This window comes from Pseudorca crassidens, chromosome 2 (genome assembly GCF_039906515.1).
Source record: "Pseudorca crassidens isolate mPseCra1 chromosome 2, mPseCra1.hap1, whole genome shotgun sequence".
Taxonomy (NCBI): Eukaryota; Metazoa; Chordata; class Mammalia; order Artiodactyla; family Delphinidae; genus Pseudorca; species Pseudorca crassidens.
In genome coordinates this window covers 127,540,059-127,559,659 of record NC_090297.1, presented here as the reverse complement: position 1 = coordinate 127,559,659, position 19,601 = coordinate 127,540,059, and the positions used below count along the sequence as shown (strand labels likewise).

Sequence of the window (19,601 nt, the reverse complement as noted above, 5' to 3'; positions counted from 1 at the left end):
AACTGTGCCCATGAAAATGGAGAAGAGCACAAGAATTTGAAAGTCCATTCCCCAAGGCATTCAGCTAACAAGCCTGCCTTTCTGTTCAGACAACAGGATTACTGAGAAAGAGAGGAAGTGAATGAAGAATAATTAATTGGAATAGCTCGTTTTCTTAAATAACAAAAACTAATTATGTTGTGTTAAGAAAAATAGAATGTTGGGGTTTTTTTAACCAGGAAAGAATGACAAATTAAAATCCTTAAGTCATGAGGAAAGTTGACATTTCCTTCTGAAATACAAAACTTTTAGGTTCAGAAACTATATTACAATTGAAAAACCAAGCCTTCAGAAATTAAATTCCAAAGCAAGTCTACAGCAGCGCTTACTTGGACACATTACACATGGTACATATTTTACGGTCCATGTTTAACAAATAACTGGGAGATGAAAAAAAAGTTTCACATATTCAACATGGCAGAATAAATTCTAGAGCAAAAAGAAGAATTTTGAGTTGTTTTGAACACTACTCTGAGACATCACTTTCCATTAATCTAATTTTAGCAATTTGTATTCCTTTCTTTTTGGTAATTTTTAGAACAAAATGTCATCCCAGTTGAAAAACAAACTACATGTGTAAAATACTCTATACATCACCATCCTATAAATCTGAGGGGTGGTCCTCCTCTTTCGGTAAATCTCTAAAAATCTCATGAAACTAATGCTTATTTTCCTCAACTCTAGACTTTAATTTTCTATCTTCAGAACTTAAAAATACTTACATAATTGTCTTCAAATATGGCTTGACTTTTCTTCCTTGATGGAAACAGCATTCCTGCCAACTTCAAAATTTATAGCTACAACCATATTTTTTTAATTTTTAAAAGCACAAAAAATACCACAACTCCTCAAAGTGATTTTGTAATGAACATTTCTTCATCATCATAATTATCCCATGTCAAATTGAAATGCACTCCAACTCAGCATACAAACAGAAAGAACATTTACCTCTGAGTCTCAGTGCAAAATATTACATTTGGAGATAACATCAGCAACTAAAAAAGTCTTTCAGTGGCAATCATACTCCAGTCATTAAAAACGTCATAAATGAAGTAAAATGGTACATCTCGTAGAATCAAGTTCCCCTGTGTGTGTGTGTGTGTGTGTGTGTGTGTGTGTGTGTATGAGTGTGTACATATGGTACTTTCTCACTTTTACAGACTGCACCACAATTTTCAAAGGCACTTTCACATAACTTCATTAATTTGATCTTCCAACAATCCTGAAAAGTATACAAGACAGGGATTTTTTTATTATTCCATTTGACAGAGCAATAAACTGAGATACAGAGAGACTAAGTGGCCAAAACCCAAACCTCATCAGTGGCAAACCCTGGAAAAAGAATTCAGACTGTTGACTCCCAGACCAGTCCTTCAAAAGGAAGTTTAGGTGTGCAGTTTAAATTAGATGAGAAACGTGCAAAGTTGCTGGGTTTCTAAAGCAGTTTGAACAATGATTCTTTTTAGTCCCCTAGCATCATAAAGGTTCACAATCTATCTCACTGCTGGAAAAATGGGACTGTCACCTGGATTACAGAGAGACTGTACCAAAAGGCTGCAACTGAAGTATTTTCATTTGCAAAATTATAGGCCTTTGAAAACCTAGTCAACCTAATACTTTAGTTCAACAGTTTCTGAGGTAGAAAATATTAAAATTTACTGGAGAACATAAACTCTGGACCATTTATCTTTAAAAATAAGTAAAAGGATAATCTAGGGGGAAAATGTTTCAAGCAGAGTATAGGGGTGAAATTTAAATTTAGTGCTGGTTAAAAAACATGTTCAAAACTTGAATCTTTCCATACTGATTATGATTTTTTTCTCTGTTTCCTCCTTGAATCAGGATACCATAACAGGACAGTGCTGCAATATCCTTTTCACTTTTAAGTTACGGTGTCAAGTTTATATCTGCATCTGCTACATTTTTACAAAAATCGAACTGGCATTTGTAACCAATAAAAGTCAACATGAAAGGCAGTATTCCTGGTTATTTCAAATGACTCAAGGATTTCTTTTTCTTTTAAATTCCTCAAAGAAGCAAGTGAAGTAAATGGAGAATACATCAGTTTAAATTTTTACCTGCATTTCTCTATACTTTTCAATTATTAGGCAAGCTCCTAAAAGACAATTTTTTTTTCCTTTTCTTTTTCTTTCCCCCATAGCAACTAGAGCAGAGCTCAGAACAGGCCACAAAGATTTCACTGACTACACAGAAAACCAGGTAGAAATTCTCAGGTCCACCCTTCCAGGCCTAGGGACAAGAAGACACATCAGAGTCTAGGTTTCTTGCCACTGGTGATTTTGCAGAGGGAAATGAGCAGAACAGATGATGAGAGCCATAGGGGCTAGAAGACAGGGGAGCAGGTCTGTGTGAAATGGCTGTGGAGTAAATCCCTATCTAGACGTTGGAGCGGGCAGTGCCGGCTAAAAAAGACAACTGTCTAAAGAAACATATTAATCACTGAGTTCTAACAATTTTACACATAAGTCACAGACAGAAAACAGTTGAAAAAACTAATGTACGAAAACCAAAAACTAGTGTACCACACAGTAGTAATAACTGCTGGATGCAAAATGTGTATACACTGTTCGTTAGGCTATGTTCAGAATGAGACAATTTTCTGTTGAATAACTGGGACTTTCCTCTCTAAAACATGCCTATAAATTCCTCAGGCCACTGTTTAGTTTAGATCACATGATCTAGATATCTGTTTCTTCTAAGTCAAAATGTAAAACTAAGTCAGGCTAGTTTTACATTTTCTTGTGTTTCATTTTTTATTTGTTCCTATTCTTGAATACATAGTAAAGTAACAGTACATAGGCCTCTTTACCTTATTTTTTATATAAAATAAACTATATTTTATATACTTGAGGTTTGAACCGCTTACATGCCACAGGTATATTTTAGAGTTAGAATCAAAATTCTTTAAAAGCAGTAAAAAACTGATTCCACTAAAGGGCAGGAAAAAATGGTAAATTCAGGGTCTTGAAAATGTCACACAATAAATAACCAACCTTGAATACTTAAGCATAATGTTTACCTGACAATATCTGTGAATATAGCAACAGAATATTAGAATACAACAGAACACATGTATGATAGAATAGCAATATATAGACAAGCCTATATAAAGTATATATACTTCATAGAAAAGAGAATGTTCATCCAAAAAGATTACATCTAAGTTCACAAAGGACAGTTTTTTTAAAAAATAGGCCACTATAGTCTGATTTAGGGATGGCGAAATAGCTTGTATCCTGTGAATTGCACTTGATATTTCAAATTTATGTGAGAAATTGTTCCCTAACATATTTTAAATGTGCATCTGTTACTGCTTATCTATGGGAGCTCAAGTACAAACTGCAGATCATCATCCAAAAACAAGGAGTATCTGAGCTACATATGATTTCACATGCTGTACAATAAAGAAGCCAACTCCTTTATTCAGAGAAAATGGCCCCATGGCCACGAGGCTCAGATCTCCTCAGTAGGTTGACTCAGAGTTAATCCTGACACAGAATGCTGGGGTTGTTGTAGAAATTCACATGTGTATTTGAGACAAACCAGCAGGAGGAATGCATGTGACAATCAAGGATTTCACGTACTTTGCGAAGCCAATGAAATCTTCGTGGTTGGTGTTGATGTAGGAGACTTGGATGTCGATCAACAGCAGTACCTATAAGTCCAAGAGAATCACTTCAGTGAAAACCCATCTTAAATATTCTCAAACACTAAATTCAGTAATAGCCTACAAATCATTTATCTTTATTTAATTTTAAAAAGGATGCTTCAGTTAGAATGAAAAGTTGCATTAAATTTTTTCATTAGACTCTCATTTTTACTCTAAACTCAGAAACAAAAGATCTATGTGAAAAGCCTGAGTCCCACATGAAGACAACAGCATTATAGTTTATAAGCATGTACTTAACATGCTTACTTAACACAGAGCCAACTTAACACAGAACCTAGAATTATTCTATTCCTCTAAAACGTAGGTGTAATGTTCAAAAGGACACATGTATAAAAATACACGTGGCACGAAGGCCATGGAGGAGCTGCTTAGAGCTTCCTGCTCCTGTAGACATCATATGTTGTTAGCCACAAAATAGCAATATCACCTCTTGTTTTTCCTCTTTCTATCTCTTTAAGCTCCCTATAGGCAAGTAGAAGTATCTCATCAACCAACTCAAAAAGGCAATATACAAATAAAAAGCCTCCTTGAAATCAATAGGCTTCACTGAAGGTGAAATCTGAGTGCATCCAAGCATTTGTGGTAACAGTTCATTGGCACAGTCTATATAATGCCCCCCAGGAGGTGCGTCCTCAGGAAAGCCTTCCCTGATCCTCACCCCACACCCTCACCCAAGACCAAGTTGGATCATGCTATTACTCTCATATAGTCTATAAATCATGATAATATTTTTATGTATTATACCCTATACTTTTTCTTTGTGGTGTTTATCACAAATGTAATTAATTATTTATATTATATTTTGTTTGATGTTTTGCTTCCCTGCAAGACTATAAGCTCCATGGAAGCAGAGATTATATTTATCTTGTTCACCACTTTATCCCCAGAACCTAGCATGATACACACAACAGGTGCCTGAGAAACATTTGTGGCTGTAAATTCTATGACTATCTACCAGTCTTGAAGAATAGTTTATTTTAAAGGGAGAAATTTATTCCCATATAATTAGTACATGGCCAAGTATTATTGTTTCTCACTCATTACCCAATGCTATGGTCTCTGAGGCTTTGCTTTTGTGGCTAATCTCAGTTGGTCATCCGACCAAATCTTGCTGTGAGCCCCGAGGAGCCCTACCGAAAAAAAGACTAAATCACCCCAAACCCATCCCCACTACCAACATAAAGCCAATGCCCAGGCACTAACTGGGTCAACAATATCATACTTGTATGAAAAACTTTCATATCATCAGATAATAGTTTTTTTTCTTCTCTCAATGAAGAAAACTGAAGAGTTAGGAGGAGTCATCACTATTAGATTATCTGTGGCATTGCCACTATTCTCCCTACAATAAATCCAGATTCTATTAAATTTTATACCCCAAATCCATTTGGCTAGGAGTTTGGATCAATAAACCGTAATATTTAAGCACAAATTAGTAGTTGCCACCATAAAGAGCAAAATATCTACATAATTCTCAACATTGCCAAAGGTTGTTGTGAATATCTTGGACGTTCAAACACATTAACTTGGACTGCAGTACGGGGGAAAAGTGGAAGAAAAATAACAACTATGGCTGCTCTCATTCATATTCCTGGAAACTGGGAGTCTGTTTTCATCCTAGGAAAAGAGCCAGGTCGCATGTGGGGGATGAAAAGGAAAAAAGTACATTTTTTCTCTTTTTTTCACTCTCTCTCACTGCCTTTCTCACCCACAGTTATTGAAAATTTAGTTGAAGAAATGTACAGCTACCCCTGGTAGCAGTCATCACCCACAAAGCCAACCATTTCAACATGTAATTACATGTATGGAAGCACCTGGAATAACAGCAGGCACACACCGAAGCTCAAAAAACCTTTGTTTTAGAAAAACGTTCAGGGAGATTTATGGTTTTTCATATTTTTAATTCTGAAGAATTTCCCCCACACACAAAGTTTCCAGAGCAGAGGTTGGTAATAATTCCATTTTTTTTTAAAAAAACTGCAAGAATACCTCAAAGCAGTACTGGCACAGAAGTCTAAGGAAATGGGTCACTCTCTGACCAGCGACTTCAGAAGTACCATATGGCCTAAAGCAGCACGGAGTTCAGAACTCAAATGTGAAATCTATGCAAACTGACATGTTCACGTTACCAAAAACATGCATGTGTTTACTATGCCACACAGGTCAATATTAGCAGTGGCAGGCACCAGCTTCTTCAGGCAGTTGATTAACTGTCAAACCAGGCCACCTGAGATGGTCACTTAGGAGAGAGATGCTCGCTCCCTCCCTTAACTCCCACTTGGGGAATGAAGTAATCACTACCTCAGAGGTACAGATGGAAGACAGTCTCCCTTGAAATCAGAAAAGGCAATTCTTTCTCATGTCTACTATGTGTCATAGCTCTTTAGGAATACAAAAACAACTAAAATTAATGAAGAACTAAGAGCTATATCTGGATTACTTCATTTCATCCTCACAAAATACCTGTGAGTTAACTACCATTATTATTCCACTTTCAGATGAGGAAACTGAAGTGTAAAATTAATAAATAACTTGTTCATTTACACAGAAAGCAAATGATAGAGCTTGGATTCGAACTCAGGCAGTCTGAACCCAGAACCCACAATTATTTTCTTTTTTTTTTTTTAATAATTTTTTTCCTTATTTTTTTGGCTGCATCGGGTCTTAGTTGCAGCACATGGGATCTTCATTGAGGCACGTGGGATCTTTCATTACGGTGCGTGGAACCCACGTCCCCTGCATTGGAAGGCGGATTCTTTACCACTGGACCACCAGGAAGTCCCTGGAGCCCACAATCTTAATGACAATGAAAAATGTGAGTGTGTCATTTCAGTAAAACAAAAACTATGAAACATGAAGAAGTTAACTGATTTAGATATGAACACAAAGATAATTAAGATAAGAACTGTACAACTTTTTCCTCAATACTGTTTTTACACAGGATCCCTAAGAGTTAAGTAGAATGTATTATCATTTGAACTTCATAGAATAAAGACACAAATTAAAATGGTTATCTTAGTTACTTAAGGTCAGGAGTACAGTTGATAACAGAACTCGTTTTCTTGGTCCAGCAGGAGCCATGACATTAGGTGTGTGGGGGAACTTCTGGTCTCGGGTTGTATACCTGGACCCAGGCTTGACTTCACTGGCTCATGAGTTAACACTGATTTGTTTATCTCTACTAAGTCACAAAGCCTATTTTCTCCATTTTTGGCTATTGTGACTACTCCAAGAGTGAGAAAGTTGCGAAATAAGTGAAAACTATGAATAATTGTGAGTTGACTTTCAAAACGCGATGATAGGGCTTCCCTGGTGGCGCAGTGGTTGAGAGTCCGCCTGCCGATGCAGGGGACACGGGTTCATGCCCCGGTCCGGGAAGATTCCACATGCTGCGGAGTGGCTGGGCCCGTGAGCCACGGCCGCTGAGGCTGCGTGTCCGGAGCCTGTGCTCAGCAACGGGAGAGGCCACAACAGTGAGAGGCCCGCGTGCCGCAAAAAAAAACCACGCGATGATAAAAAGTAGCAGCAATGAATCCCAAAGCTCGAGCAGAGAGCAGCAGGTTGTTACCAGAGTCACTCACAAATATCCCAACCTGCCAGGCCTCCATCCCTCTGTCTCTTCGCTTTCTCCTTCCACGCCCACCCCAACCCTACAGCACCCTCTAACACATGTTGCATGTGTCTCTCTCCCTGTGGTTTGTCTCTACCTCTCTCTCTCCTATTCTGCCTTCCTCCTTTTCCCCAGTTCTTTCTCTCCTTCTTTCCAATTCACCTAAGAACCACAAAATCTTGGAATTCTAACTTATAGAGGACTTCAGAGATCATATAGACCAACATTTCAACATTGTACTTGAGGAAAAAACAGTCCTGAGAAGTGATTTGCTCAAGAACATGCTGTTACTCTGTGGTGAACACATGGCTTCAGTCCAGTGTCCTCTCCATGCTGTCACACTCACAGCTGTGTCCTGTAACTGAAGAGCATCTGAAAACCTTTGTGTTTCCCATTATAATGTTTTATAAGTAACTAAGAAAACATCCACCTAAATTTAAGAAGCTTGAATTATTTTCACGTAGTCCTTAACTTTTTTCAATGAATTATCCTCACTTGAAAATAATCGTTCATTCGTAGTTAGCCAAGATTCGAAGACAATTTCAAAGCCACTCCTTACAAACCATGTGTATTTACAAAATAGTTAGAAATGCTTAAAAGAGCTGTTCTTAAATGTTTTTATTTTTTTAGTCATAGGTTCCATGGATAAGCTGATGAATAGCTTTATCCATTCTCCTCAAGAAAAAAAATAAAAACACTAAACATTTTGCAAAACACTTCAGCAATTTATGAATATCCTGGTGCCCATCTGTGGGCCCGATCTTAAAGAAAATATGTGATATGTTTCCAAATTAGTGGTTTTCAAAGTGGGGTGTGTACATGCTAAGGGTACACATGATGATTCATGAAGTGTTGAAAAAAATAATGGAACTCCTATTACTGCTTTTTAAACGTTATCCTTCTAAGGTCTTTATATATGTTTATATTTTTAACATACGCAAGATGTTAGTATAGCAACACATGTATAAAATTCATAAATAAGTAAAAATAAACATATGTGGTGGTGTTCTCAGCTCTTTTTTTTTTCCATTCAGGGATACGCCAACTGTTGGAGACCAAACAATCCTGGAGAGGTCTTCCACTTCCCACAAGGACCCTGCCCACCAGGGAAGGCCTCTCCTCACCTGGTCCTTTGTCTTCCCTTCTCGCTCACGAATGTGGTTAGCAACAATCCTTTCCGTTTCCTCGCAGAGTCTGGGGAAGTTTGCCAGCTGTCAAGAAAAACAGATCTGAGTGTTAATACTCAAATATATACTGCCAAAAAAGAAAACAAATAAGTTATGTTGTATTCCAGAAGACATGCATTACCATTCTGGAAGCAGAAATGAAATATCCTAAAGAAGAATGGCAGAGTGACAGAAAAGACTGCACAAACTACAATCAGAAGTTACTACGTTATCTGAGAAGAAGCACTTCAAAACCAGCAGAGAAATTCCCTGCAACGAAAACAGAAACCCAGATACCATCTAGCTCTATGCTGTACAGAGTTAGCACTTAATAAAGTTCAAAGATGACGAAGACAGAAATGAGGATGAAAAGGAGGAAAATGACTAACATTTATAGAGTGCTTACCATGTTCCAGGTTGTGTGCTAAGCACCACATGAATTACCTCATTCGAAATTCACAACAATCATAAAAGACAGATCCGATTATTAACCCCATTTTACAGAGGAGGAAAGCAAAGTGCAGAGAGGTTAAGTAACTTGCCCCAGACTACACAGTTCAAAATCGGTAGGTCCAGGATTCCTACCCAAGCCCTCAGACTCCAGAGCTCCTGGTCTTGTCCATTACTCTTTGAGGATGGTTCACATTCCATGAACCACAGAGACCATTTTTTTAAAATTCTACCCTAACAGATGTGTTTTTATATACATATTTTTGGCAAAACTGTAGAAATAATGCATGTCAATCACTTATCCCATCTCAATTATGCAGGTAATTGTCCAAAATTTAGTTTGCAGAAATGAATGAATTATAGTTGTTTTCAGTGTAAGGAAGAAAAGAAAAGGATGCTATCAATACAAGGATGTTCAAGGAAGCCTAACCTAAAAACGGGGCTTAGTCGGGTAAAGTCGGTTGTGGGGAGAATGGAGCTTGCCAAGCACAGGAGAGGACAGGGACAATGAGTGGTCAAGGAAGTAAAGGAAGGTCAGTGCAGAGAGCAAGGGGATGGTCTTTAGGCAAAGCTAGAATGGTAAACAGGGGCTTGATCCTTGTAGACCTGTTAGGAATTTTGGCTTCTGAAGCAATTCAGATGGAAAATAAGGGGACTTGGACAGGGATGGCAGCAATAGAAAGGGAAAAAAGTGGGCAAATTCATGGTTTATGACAGGCAAAGATGAATTCCATTTATTATAAAAAGCACTTGCAAATTAATAAGATTAACACTAATATCTCACATAAAATCAGGCAAAAAACGTGATTTAATTTAAAAAGAAATTTAATGGTCAATAAGAGATAGTAAACTGCACAGAGTAATACAAAGAAAGATAATAACTACTATGTTGTCAAGTTACTATAATCATTTTTATAAGACTTAATGCAGGTGAAGGTGTACTGAGACTAGCACAGTTTAAACTTGCAGAAGGGACGTCAATGAGAATAATCTTTCTGTTAAGCAATTTGGCAATATGTTTCAAAAATTTTAAAGACACACACACGTCAGTCTAATTACTTCATGGAATTCTGAGCTAAACTAGTAAGGAAATTCATCACAGCGTTACTTGTAATAGCAACAATAAGACAAATAGACATAACTCTATAAGCCACCTAAGTATCCAATGATGTTAAATAAATTAAGGTAGGTCCACTAATGGGATGTAATAAGCCATTCCGAATAATAGCTAATATTTGATATAATACTATCTAATTTATAAATAATATCTAATAACATGCTAAAGTGTCTATGACACTGGGTGAAGAAAATCAGGCTACTAAATATAAAATGTGATTACACACAAGCATATACACACACTCATAGTCACAGGCTACCATATACACTTGATACTCTTTGAGGATATAGCCAAAAACCTTAAAAACTCCAAAATTCTTGAGTAATACTGTAGCACATAATATTTCCCCTAACTTGTATGCTAGGCCTCCCTGAGATGTGATTGCTCCATGGTCATTGGAGTCACTGTGCGCACCTACTTAATAGCATGCATGATGCACATCAGTGTCTTAGCAAGACAACAAACTGCACTACTTCATGGAACCACTGTGATTACAAATCACATATAAATGTTAAATCACCTAATGCTGTAAGTCTGCTGTCTGTGCACAGAAAAGAATCTGCACAAATACTACAAAATGTTAATGGCAACAACCTCTTTGAATGATGGGCTTATGCATAATTTTACTTTTTTTCTATATACATGTCTGCATTTTCCAAATTTTTCCACAACGAACATACTTTTTTAAAAAAATTTATTTATTTTTGGCTACATTGGGTCGTCATTGCTGTGCGCGGGCTTTCTCTAGTTGCGGCGAGGGGGGCCTACTCTTCGTTGTGGTGCCCAGGCTTCTCATTGCAGTGGCTTCTCTTGTTGCGGAGCACGGGCCCTAGGCGCTCGGGCTTTGGTAGTTGTGGCACACGGGCTCAGTACTTGTGGTTCGCGGGCTCTAGAGCGCAGGCTCCGTAGTTATGGCACACGGGCTTAGTTGCTCTACGGCATGTGGGATCCTCCCGGGCCAGGGCTCTAACCCGTGTCCCCTGCATTGGCAGGTGGATTCTTAACCACTGCGCCACCAGGGAAGTCCTAGAGTACTTTTATTATAACAACATCATTAGAGCATAGAAACCTGGCTGCCTTGGTCACCTCAAAATTCACAGCCCAGTGTCTGTTCATGAGATCACCAAACCATCACCCCCTTACTGAGACTCCTAGCTGAATCCTGAGATCTGTGATCAGTTAGGTGCTTACTTCATGAATAACTTCAAGACACAAATGAAGCTTCCATTCTGAGTTTGGGAAACATTCTTCGGGGACAGTTCTATCATTCCAGAAGCCGTTTTATACTCTGAGAATACTGCAAGTTATTTTTTGTAAGGCCTATAAAAAGTCTCTAAGTATGGAAGGGATAGCTGATGAATACTTGTCCTTCTTCTTGACTAATGCAAAACTAGGTGGCACATCCGGCACAAACCACTAGCCTGCACTAGGTCACCAGAGCAATTGTTCCTCTTCTGCACTCAGAGAGCACCCCAAGCTATCATTGCATACTTGCTTTTGATGATAGCCACACTAACATAGAACCACACTCCTGCAGAGAAGTGACTACACAAGCAATAGCGGTCTACTAAATAGGATGGGGATGGCAATAGCATTTAGAAAATGGATTATAGCAGATTATTTCTAAAACACCAAAGAGTGGCAATATAAATATTTATTCAGAAACTAAATACTTGATAGCTGAAGGACCACAGACTAGTATGCAGACATCAGTAAGTCAAGGAAAGGCCAAAATGATAAGAGCATCCCATGAAGTAGAAACATCTAAGAACCCTCCAATCTACTGCCCTTGGCAGGAGGATTGATTTTTTTGTGTGTACCTCCCGATCTTTCCAAGCTCAATTTCATCAGGAAAGGAACCCGCCAAAGCCATATTTTTGTATCTACAACTGAGAAAACTGGATGTAAATGAGCCTAAATTCTAAGTGGGATAAAATGGAAAGAGAATACACTAGAAGAACTGCCCTCAGAGAAATATTGAAGGGGACAGTAAGCAGGAAAGATCTAGGCATTACTGAAAGGCAGTAATTAAGCCAGTACAGTTTCTAATTGGTTGATCTTAAAAGGTTTGTAGGAGTGTAAAAAATGTTGTGGGAGTATAAAACTCAAAATGATGGTTTTAATTGCTGGCTCCCAAATGTAATGCTCCAGTCCCAATTCTTCATAATACATATAGGAAAAAGGCAAAAAAAAAAGTCCTACTGACATTCAGAATGACTTCTGAGTAGGCTTTCTGCCACTCATTTCATTACCTCATTCAGCAGAGTCCCTGCTCAGTTTGCATGACATTCTACTTAGCTTTAACAGATACTTAGCTGATTGCTCACTTCAATTCCTTGCCTCTCTTCTACGTCTCTTACTTAAGGTGCAATCAGTTTTCTCAACCACTTAAGTCATTATAATTTTCAATCTCTTTTGCTCTGGATGTTGAACTAAAAGCTTACCATTGTAAGAACACAATTTTTTTGTCAAAGTCATCAAAATTTTAATCATGTGTGCCAAAATAATATTGACCTAGAAATCACCATCATTAGATTTTTATTCTTCTATTAATTATTTAAATATTCTGCAAATTGATTTATACAGGCTCAAGGAATTAAGGCTTTGCTATTGGATATAATAATTTTATATTCTTAAATTTATTTCACATCAGTCATTCATTTAACAAACATTCTTTGGGCACCACTATAGGCCAGCTCTGAGCTCAGTTTATGTCAAAGCACCTGATATTGGAAACCTCACAGTCTTGAGTGGCAGGTTGACTATACAGATAAATTGTTATGCGAGAGAAATATTTAACAAAAATCAAGGAGAAACACAAAGAAGTAAGTGGCTAAACCTGCTCTGAGAAGGCCTCAGAAGATTTGATGCTTAAACAATGACAGCAAAGCTTCCAGACAAAGTTGAACATCTATTAAATGATAAATTACTTCTAAATAGCTTATGTTAAAATTATGTTGAATATTCTTAAATAATAAGGAAGATTAAATGGAGTCATAATATACCTGTATTTAGGAATCAAAACTTTAGGTATATAATTCTAAGAGAAAACTTTATACTTGTTTTGAGACAAAGTAGCACCATCATTTTTTTAAATACAAAAGCATGTTTTAATAAAATCCAATATTTTAAGTATTATTTAGGGTAGTGTTTAATTATTTTGATGGGACGTCAATATAAAAATTTAATTTTACGCATGGAGCACATTTTTCCCTAGAGGAAAAAAAATCACTTGAAAGACATTTCTACTCAATAAAAATATACACTTACAAAATGTATTAACCATTGATTAATCCGATCATGAGAGCCATACTATTAGGTATCTCTTGGAACAGGCACAAGGCCAGGCAAGATTCTATACCTTCAAGAGTAACTAGTTCAATGCCTTAAGCAAAGACTCAGGTTCTTAGGTAACCATCTGTTCACAGTTCCGTTGCAAACACCACGGAGAAAATGAACTAAAACCAGAATAAAATTTCTTTTATGTGCATGACTTGAGTTGATGGTTTGGCTGACCTAAAGATATGGGCTCTATTTTGATCAAAATGCTATAAACCAACCACTGTTGGCCACGCACTACAAACTCAGTAGCCATAATGATTTCACTGCTTATAAAAGCATGCAATAATTTTATTCTATTTATGTGAATTAAAATCTGCCCTTAGGGCTTCCCTGGTGGCACCGTGGTTGGGAGTCTGCCTGCCGATGCAGGGGACACGAGTTCGTGCCCCGGTCCGGGAAGATCCCACATGCCGCAGAGCGGCTGGGCCCGTGAGCCATGGCCGCTGAGCCTGTGCATCTGGAGCCTGTGCTCCGCAATGGGAGAGGCCACAGCAGTGAGAGGCCCGCGTACCGAGAGAAAAAAAAAAAAAAAAAAAATCTGCCCTTAAAACCCCTAGTGATTTTTAATTTGTGTGTAGCATAATGGTGGATTTATTCAGGAGATGAGAGAATATTTATTTGGGCACAACACATTTGTTATGAAAAAAGGAAAAACAGAAGTATTCACATTTACAAAAGTGATCAAAAATGAGAAACAATTCTAGTAAAACAGGTCAAGAAACTTCACAAGCGTAAGTTGGAAAATTCTTTATTGAGGATTCTATATTTTAGGAGTGGCATATAGGAAGTCTAGGAAGATCTAAGTGAAGTTGGTAAAAAGGGGAAGGATGCCAGATCCCACCCGGGTGGCCTTGGGTAAAGTAGTCAGAGAGAAAGAAATACTGTTAGTCCTCCTTCTCCAAGTGGGCAAATCCCAAACCTCAAATATTTTCTACAAATGATGGGAGGAATGGTGAGCTCTGTGAAGGAAGAACATATATGGTAAGTTGATATGTTCTCCATTACATATCTGACCTTATTATTTCTTCTAAATAAAGAAATGAAGAGAATGCTAGTGTTATTTAGCAGATGATAAGGAATTAAAAGAAAAAGCCCAACCTTAAGTGAAATAAAGCTGAAAGGTAGTCAGAAGAGCCATAATCTCATTAAGTAATCAGAAAACATCCAAACAGGAGGGCAGGAGGGCGTTGGTGCTGGGTCAAAACAATACCTGAAGACAATAACCAGGTTTTCATCACCACTCTTTCCACATTTATCTCTGGTAAACATTATTAAGTAGTTAAAATGGAACAAGAAAAATCATGCAGAAAGTAAGAGGAAAAGCAGGGGCCAGGGTAAATTATAAATTAAGAATTAATTGCAAAGATCATGAATCCTTTAATGAAGTGTGAGATTAAAAGGTGAGATTACTATCTCTTGAATTTTAGTCAAGTCCCAGGACTGAATTTCATATAAAACCCAACAAATGATTCAAACTTTAATACTCAGCCTGATTTGAAACCTGAGTACCATGGCCCATTACATGAGGCATCTGCTGTATGAGTAGCACAGCACAGAGTGTTTGACTGGACAGCCAGCCATTAGAAGAGATGAAATGCAAATCTTTATGTACAGAGTGAAAACCAGAGCAGATCTATCCAGACCTAAAAGAAAATCCTATTTGAGCATGATGCTTTGTAGTTATTCTCTTTCATCCTACAGGCTTTCATGGAAGTTACTCAAATGTCTACTTTAGCCAAACGGAAAATCACCTGCCAAGTCAATGAGACATGATTCATGTATTCAATTATTCATTCAATAATTATTATTGAAAACCTGGATGTTCAGGGGTTATAAATAGAGTAATGAGCTTAACAAACCAAGTCCCTACTCTCATGGAGCTTACATTCTTCAAGTCCCTTTACTGTCCAACAATCACAGCAAAAATAAAAGACGTATGTAGTATAATTCATGTGGTCGTATGTGCCACAAAGAAAAACAAATTTGGTAAGTAGATGAAGAATGGTATGAGTGTGTGTGTGTGTGTTCGAAGGAAGCATGTGAAATTGCTGATAGAAAATAATAATTTTCTGTCAGAGGAAGACTCTGATTATGTGGCATTTGAGCAAAGACCTGAAAGAAGCTAGGATGTGACCCATGCAGACATCTCGAGGCAGAGCATTTCCAACACTGAGGATGAGAAATGCAAAGGCCCTGCACCACATCTCCTTGCCTGTGAAGAAACAAGGAAACCAGTGTAGCTGCAGTGGACTGTGGGGAGGGAGATGGGGAGGAGTTTAGAAATGAAAAGGAGCAAGATCATGCAGGGCCTTGAAAGCTGCGGTAAGGTCTTTGGATTCACTGCTTAGTTATGTGTATTCAGGGTCAGATATCTACTTACCTAACATGCCACAAAACTCAGCATTTCTTCTAACAGCACTTTTTAATGAAAAATCTTTCCCAGTATTTCTAATAACCAACTAATATATTTTTTTTATTTCCTTGCAAAGCGTTTTTTCTTTTTTCTAAGCAGGGGGAAAAAAATCAATTAATTGGTATGATGGTGATCCAAGAATGTGGCTTCCCAAGAGGCCAATAAATGGCACAGTTGCTAAACTGTGGTTAAAAAAACAAGATGTTCCTCTCAGTGCTTCCTGCAAAAAAGCTCAGGACCCTGCAATGAAGCACTGGAGAAGAGGCAGTAGAGAAAAGCAGCTGAAAGATGATGCCCACCAGAAAAATTCCAAAGTTGAGATGTCCCTGGAGTGAAGCCAAATAGCTCATAAAACTCTAATGTCCCCGTCTTGTCCTCCAGTGCCCCAGAGACCAGTGAGAAAACATGCGAGAAGAAGTGCATTCCCCCAGGTTAGCTTTGTGCCTTGTTATCTGAACACACATAAATCCCATGTGTTTCACTGATGTTTATTTATGTGGCTTAAGGAAAAGAAACGTTAAGTATTTTACACATAAGAAATTCAACATGAGCAATTGTAAGTGAAATTATTGTTTTAAGTTTATATATATATATTCACATATATATATTCACATATGTATATTCACATATACATATTCTTATATATATATATATATATATATATATATATACATTTCAGATTGCCTGGAGCAGTCTTGGTTTACTCATACTATTCCAGTGAAAGTATTGATAGCTCCCCCTTTTAATCTCAAATCTGTGTTGGACAATAAATTATATGGTCACTTTATCTATGGGCTGTGTTCAAAAGGGGTCAAATAATTAAGTCCTGGCATACTCAACTTTAATTAGGATTATTTTGCTTTACAAAAGACTTGAATTAGACCAGTTTTAAAGTAAAAAAAAAATTGAAGGTAGACATAATAAGGCCAAATATCAAGAACATCAAATTGAGGAATAAGGAAAAGGATAGATACTTGAAAGAAAACCTGTCCAAATTTTATCATTTTAAAAGGAGTGACTAGAGGAAGTGGCAAGGTGGTGGAGTAGAAGGACATGAGCTCACCCCTTCTTAACAAAACACAACTAACTACTGAACAACCATTGACAAAAAAAAAAAGAAAAAAGCTGAAAACTACCAAAAAAGATATCCTACATCCAAAGACAAAGAAGAAGCCACAATGAGACAGTAGGAGGGGCACAATAGCGATAAAATCAAATTCCATACCCGCTGGGTGGGCGACCCACAAACTGGAAAATAATTATACCACAGAAGTTCTCCCACAGGAGTGAAAGTCCTGAGCCCCATGTCAGGCTTCCTAGCCTGGGGGTCTGGCAATGGGAGGAGGAGCCCCCAGAGAATCTGGCTTTGAAGGCCAGCAGGGTTTGATCACAGGAATTCCACAGGACTGGGGCAAACAGAAACTCCACTCTTGGAGGGTGCACACAAGGTCTCATGCGCACCAGGACCCAGGGGAAAAAAGCAGTGACCTCATAAGAGACTGGGCCAGACCTACCTGCTAATATTGGAGGGTCTCCTACGGAGGTAGAGGGTGGCTGTGGCTCACTGCAGGGACAAGGACACCGGCAGCAGCAGTTCTGGTGAGTACTCATTGGTGTGAGCCCACTTGGAGGCTGCCACTTCCTCCCCAAGACCTATCCCCTCCCAACCATGCTGGGACGCCTCAGGCCAAACAACCAACAGGGCAGGAACACAGCCCCACCCATCAGCAGACAGGCTGCTTAAAGTCTTCCTGAGCACAGCCCTGCCCACCAGAGGGACAAGACCCAGCTCCACGCACCAGTGGGCAGGAACAAGCCCCTCCTATCAGGAAGCCTGCACAAGCCTCTTAGACAGCTTCATCCACCAGAGGGCAGACAGCAGAAGCAAGAAGAACTACCATCTTGCAGCCTGTGGAAAAGAAACTGCAATTACAGAAAGTTAGACAAAATGAGACGGCAGAGGAATATGTCCCAGATAAAGGAACAAGATAAAACCCCAGAAGAACAACCATGTGAAGTGGAGATAGGCAATCTACTGGAAAAAGAATTCAGAGTAATGATAGTGAAGATGATTCAAGATCTCAGAAAAAGAACTGGGGGGAGGGATAGATTGGGAGTTTGGGATTGACATGTACACACCACTATATTTAAAGTAGATAACCAACAAGGACCTACTGTATAGCACAGGAAACTCTGCTCAATATTCCACAATAACCTAAATGGGAAAAGAATTTGAAAAAGAATAGATACATATATATGTATAACTGAATCACTTTGCTGTACACCTGAAACTATACTCCAATATAAAATAAAAATTTTTTTTAAAAAGGAGTGATTAAAATGTTATTTTTAAACCAAGTACAGATTTCTTTGCCATCAGGATAACTTTAAAATATCTAAATTATTAATAAGTATTTATAGAATGTCTCATGTAGGATTAGTCATGGGTTAGGTGTCAAAGATAAGATAAAAGACAGCTCTTTTTTGAAAGGAGCTTATCGTCAGCAAGAAGAGGCATTCACCTAAACAAATAAATTACAAACAAATTGCAGTGTCGTATCATAATTGTTATGATAGAAGTAAATACAGGGTTACAATTAAAGCACTAAGAAGGGAGTGAGGATGGAGACCAAGAAAGGGCTCACAGAGGCCCTTCAGGAAAAACGATGACTGAGCTATATCTTAAGGAGACTCTAAACAAACAAAATCACATGTACAAATATTAAAGGCACAAAAAATCTTTGTGAATAGTGCAAATCACTTAGAAGGGCTGAAGCAAGCAAAAAGTGACAACAGATGTAGCTGGAGAGTTATTCAGGGATCAGATGGTGAAAACTAAACACAATCACAAATGATTTGAACTTTCTTAAGGTATAAGGAACCACTGAATAATTTTGAGGGAACAGGCAAAAAATATGTGTGCGTATTTTAGAAGGGCCATTTTGACAACAGTGAGGAGGATGAATTTGAATATGACCAGTCTAGAAGCAGTAAGATCAGTTAGGAGGTCACTGTAGTAATTTAGTTTGCGGGGGGAAAAAAAAAACTGTTTAGAGCCTTAAGTAAGAAGAGAAGGTAGTTGTAGTAGACTGTAGAGTAGACAGTTTCAGTTAAGAAGCTTGAGCTGGTGGTATAGATTTGGGAATCAACAATGTTTTAAGTGATAGTTGAACTATGGGAGATATGATCTGCCAGGGAGAAAGGAGAGAGAAGAGAAGGAAACCAGGAGCAAGTTCTGGGGGACTCCAGTGTTTAGAGGCAGGCAAATGTGGATAAGCTCTTGAAGGAGACAGAAGAAGAATCATGAGAAAGATGGAGAAGAATCCAAGAAAGAGAGGTGTCAGCTTCAAAAAGAGAGTGGAATTCAATATCGGGAATAAGTGTCCCTTCAATCTGGCAATCAAGTCTCTGGTTAACCTTTACCATAATTATTTCAATAGAGTGGTGGGTGGAAGCCAAACTTCAGAGGGTTAAGGAATTAACTGGAGATGAGACAGTAAAGATATAGCAAGCACAAACTACTTTTTTCCCCAAGAAGGTTGGCCATGATGAAAAGGAGAGGAATAGGACAGAAGACACGTTTTTGTTACTTATAAGTCAGGAGAGACATAAATATATTTATACATTGACTTATTTTAAAATGTGATGGAGAAGTCGATGATTCAGGAAACAGAGGAATCCAGAGAGTAAGTTCCTTAAGTAGGTGAGAGTACAAGTAGAAGCCCAGCCCTGGTCAGGATTAATACTTCAACAGAGACAGAGAGAAGGATGGG

At 38.1% G+C, this 19,601-nt stretch overlaps 1 protein-coding gene across 9 annotated transcripts in view; it reads right to left on the bottom strand.

Moving 5' to 3' along the window:
* The window catches only part of DNM3 (dynamin 3), a 570,760-nt gene that overhangs the window by 324,768 nt on the left and 226,391 nt on the right, over positions 1 to 19,601 (bottom strand). For all 9 annotated transcript variants that reach the window (XM_067728647.1, XM_067728651.1, XM_067728648.1 and 6 more), the window contains exons 11-12: positions 8,465 to 8,551; positions 3,645 to 3,715 (exon numbers count right to left, since the gene is read on the bottom strand). In XM_067728647.1, the coding sequence (XP_067584748.1) occupies positions 3,645 to 3,715; positions 8,465 to 8,551 (158 nt within the window). The remainder of the gene's footprint in view (positions 1 to 3,644; positions 3,716 to 8,464; positions 8,552 to 19,601) is intronic.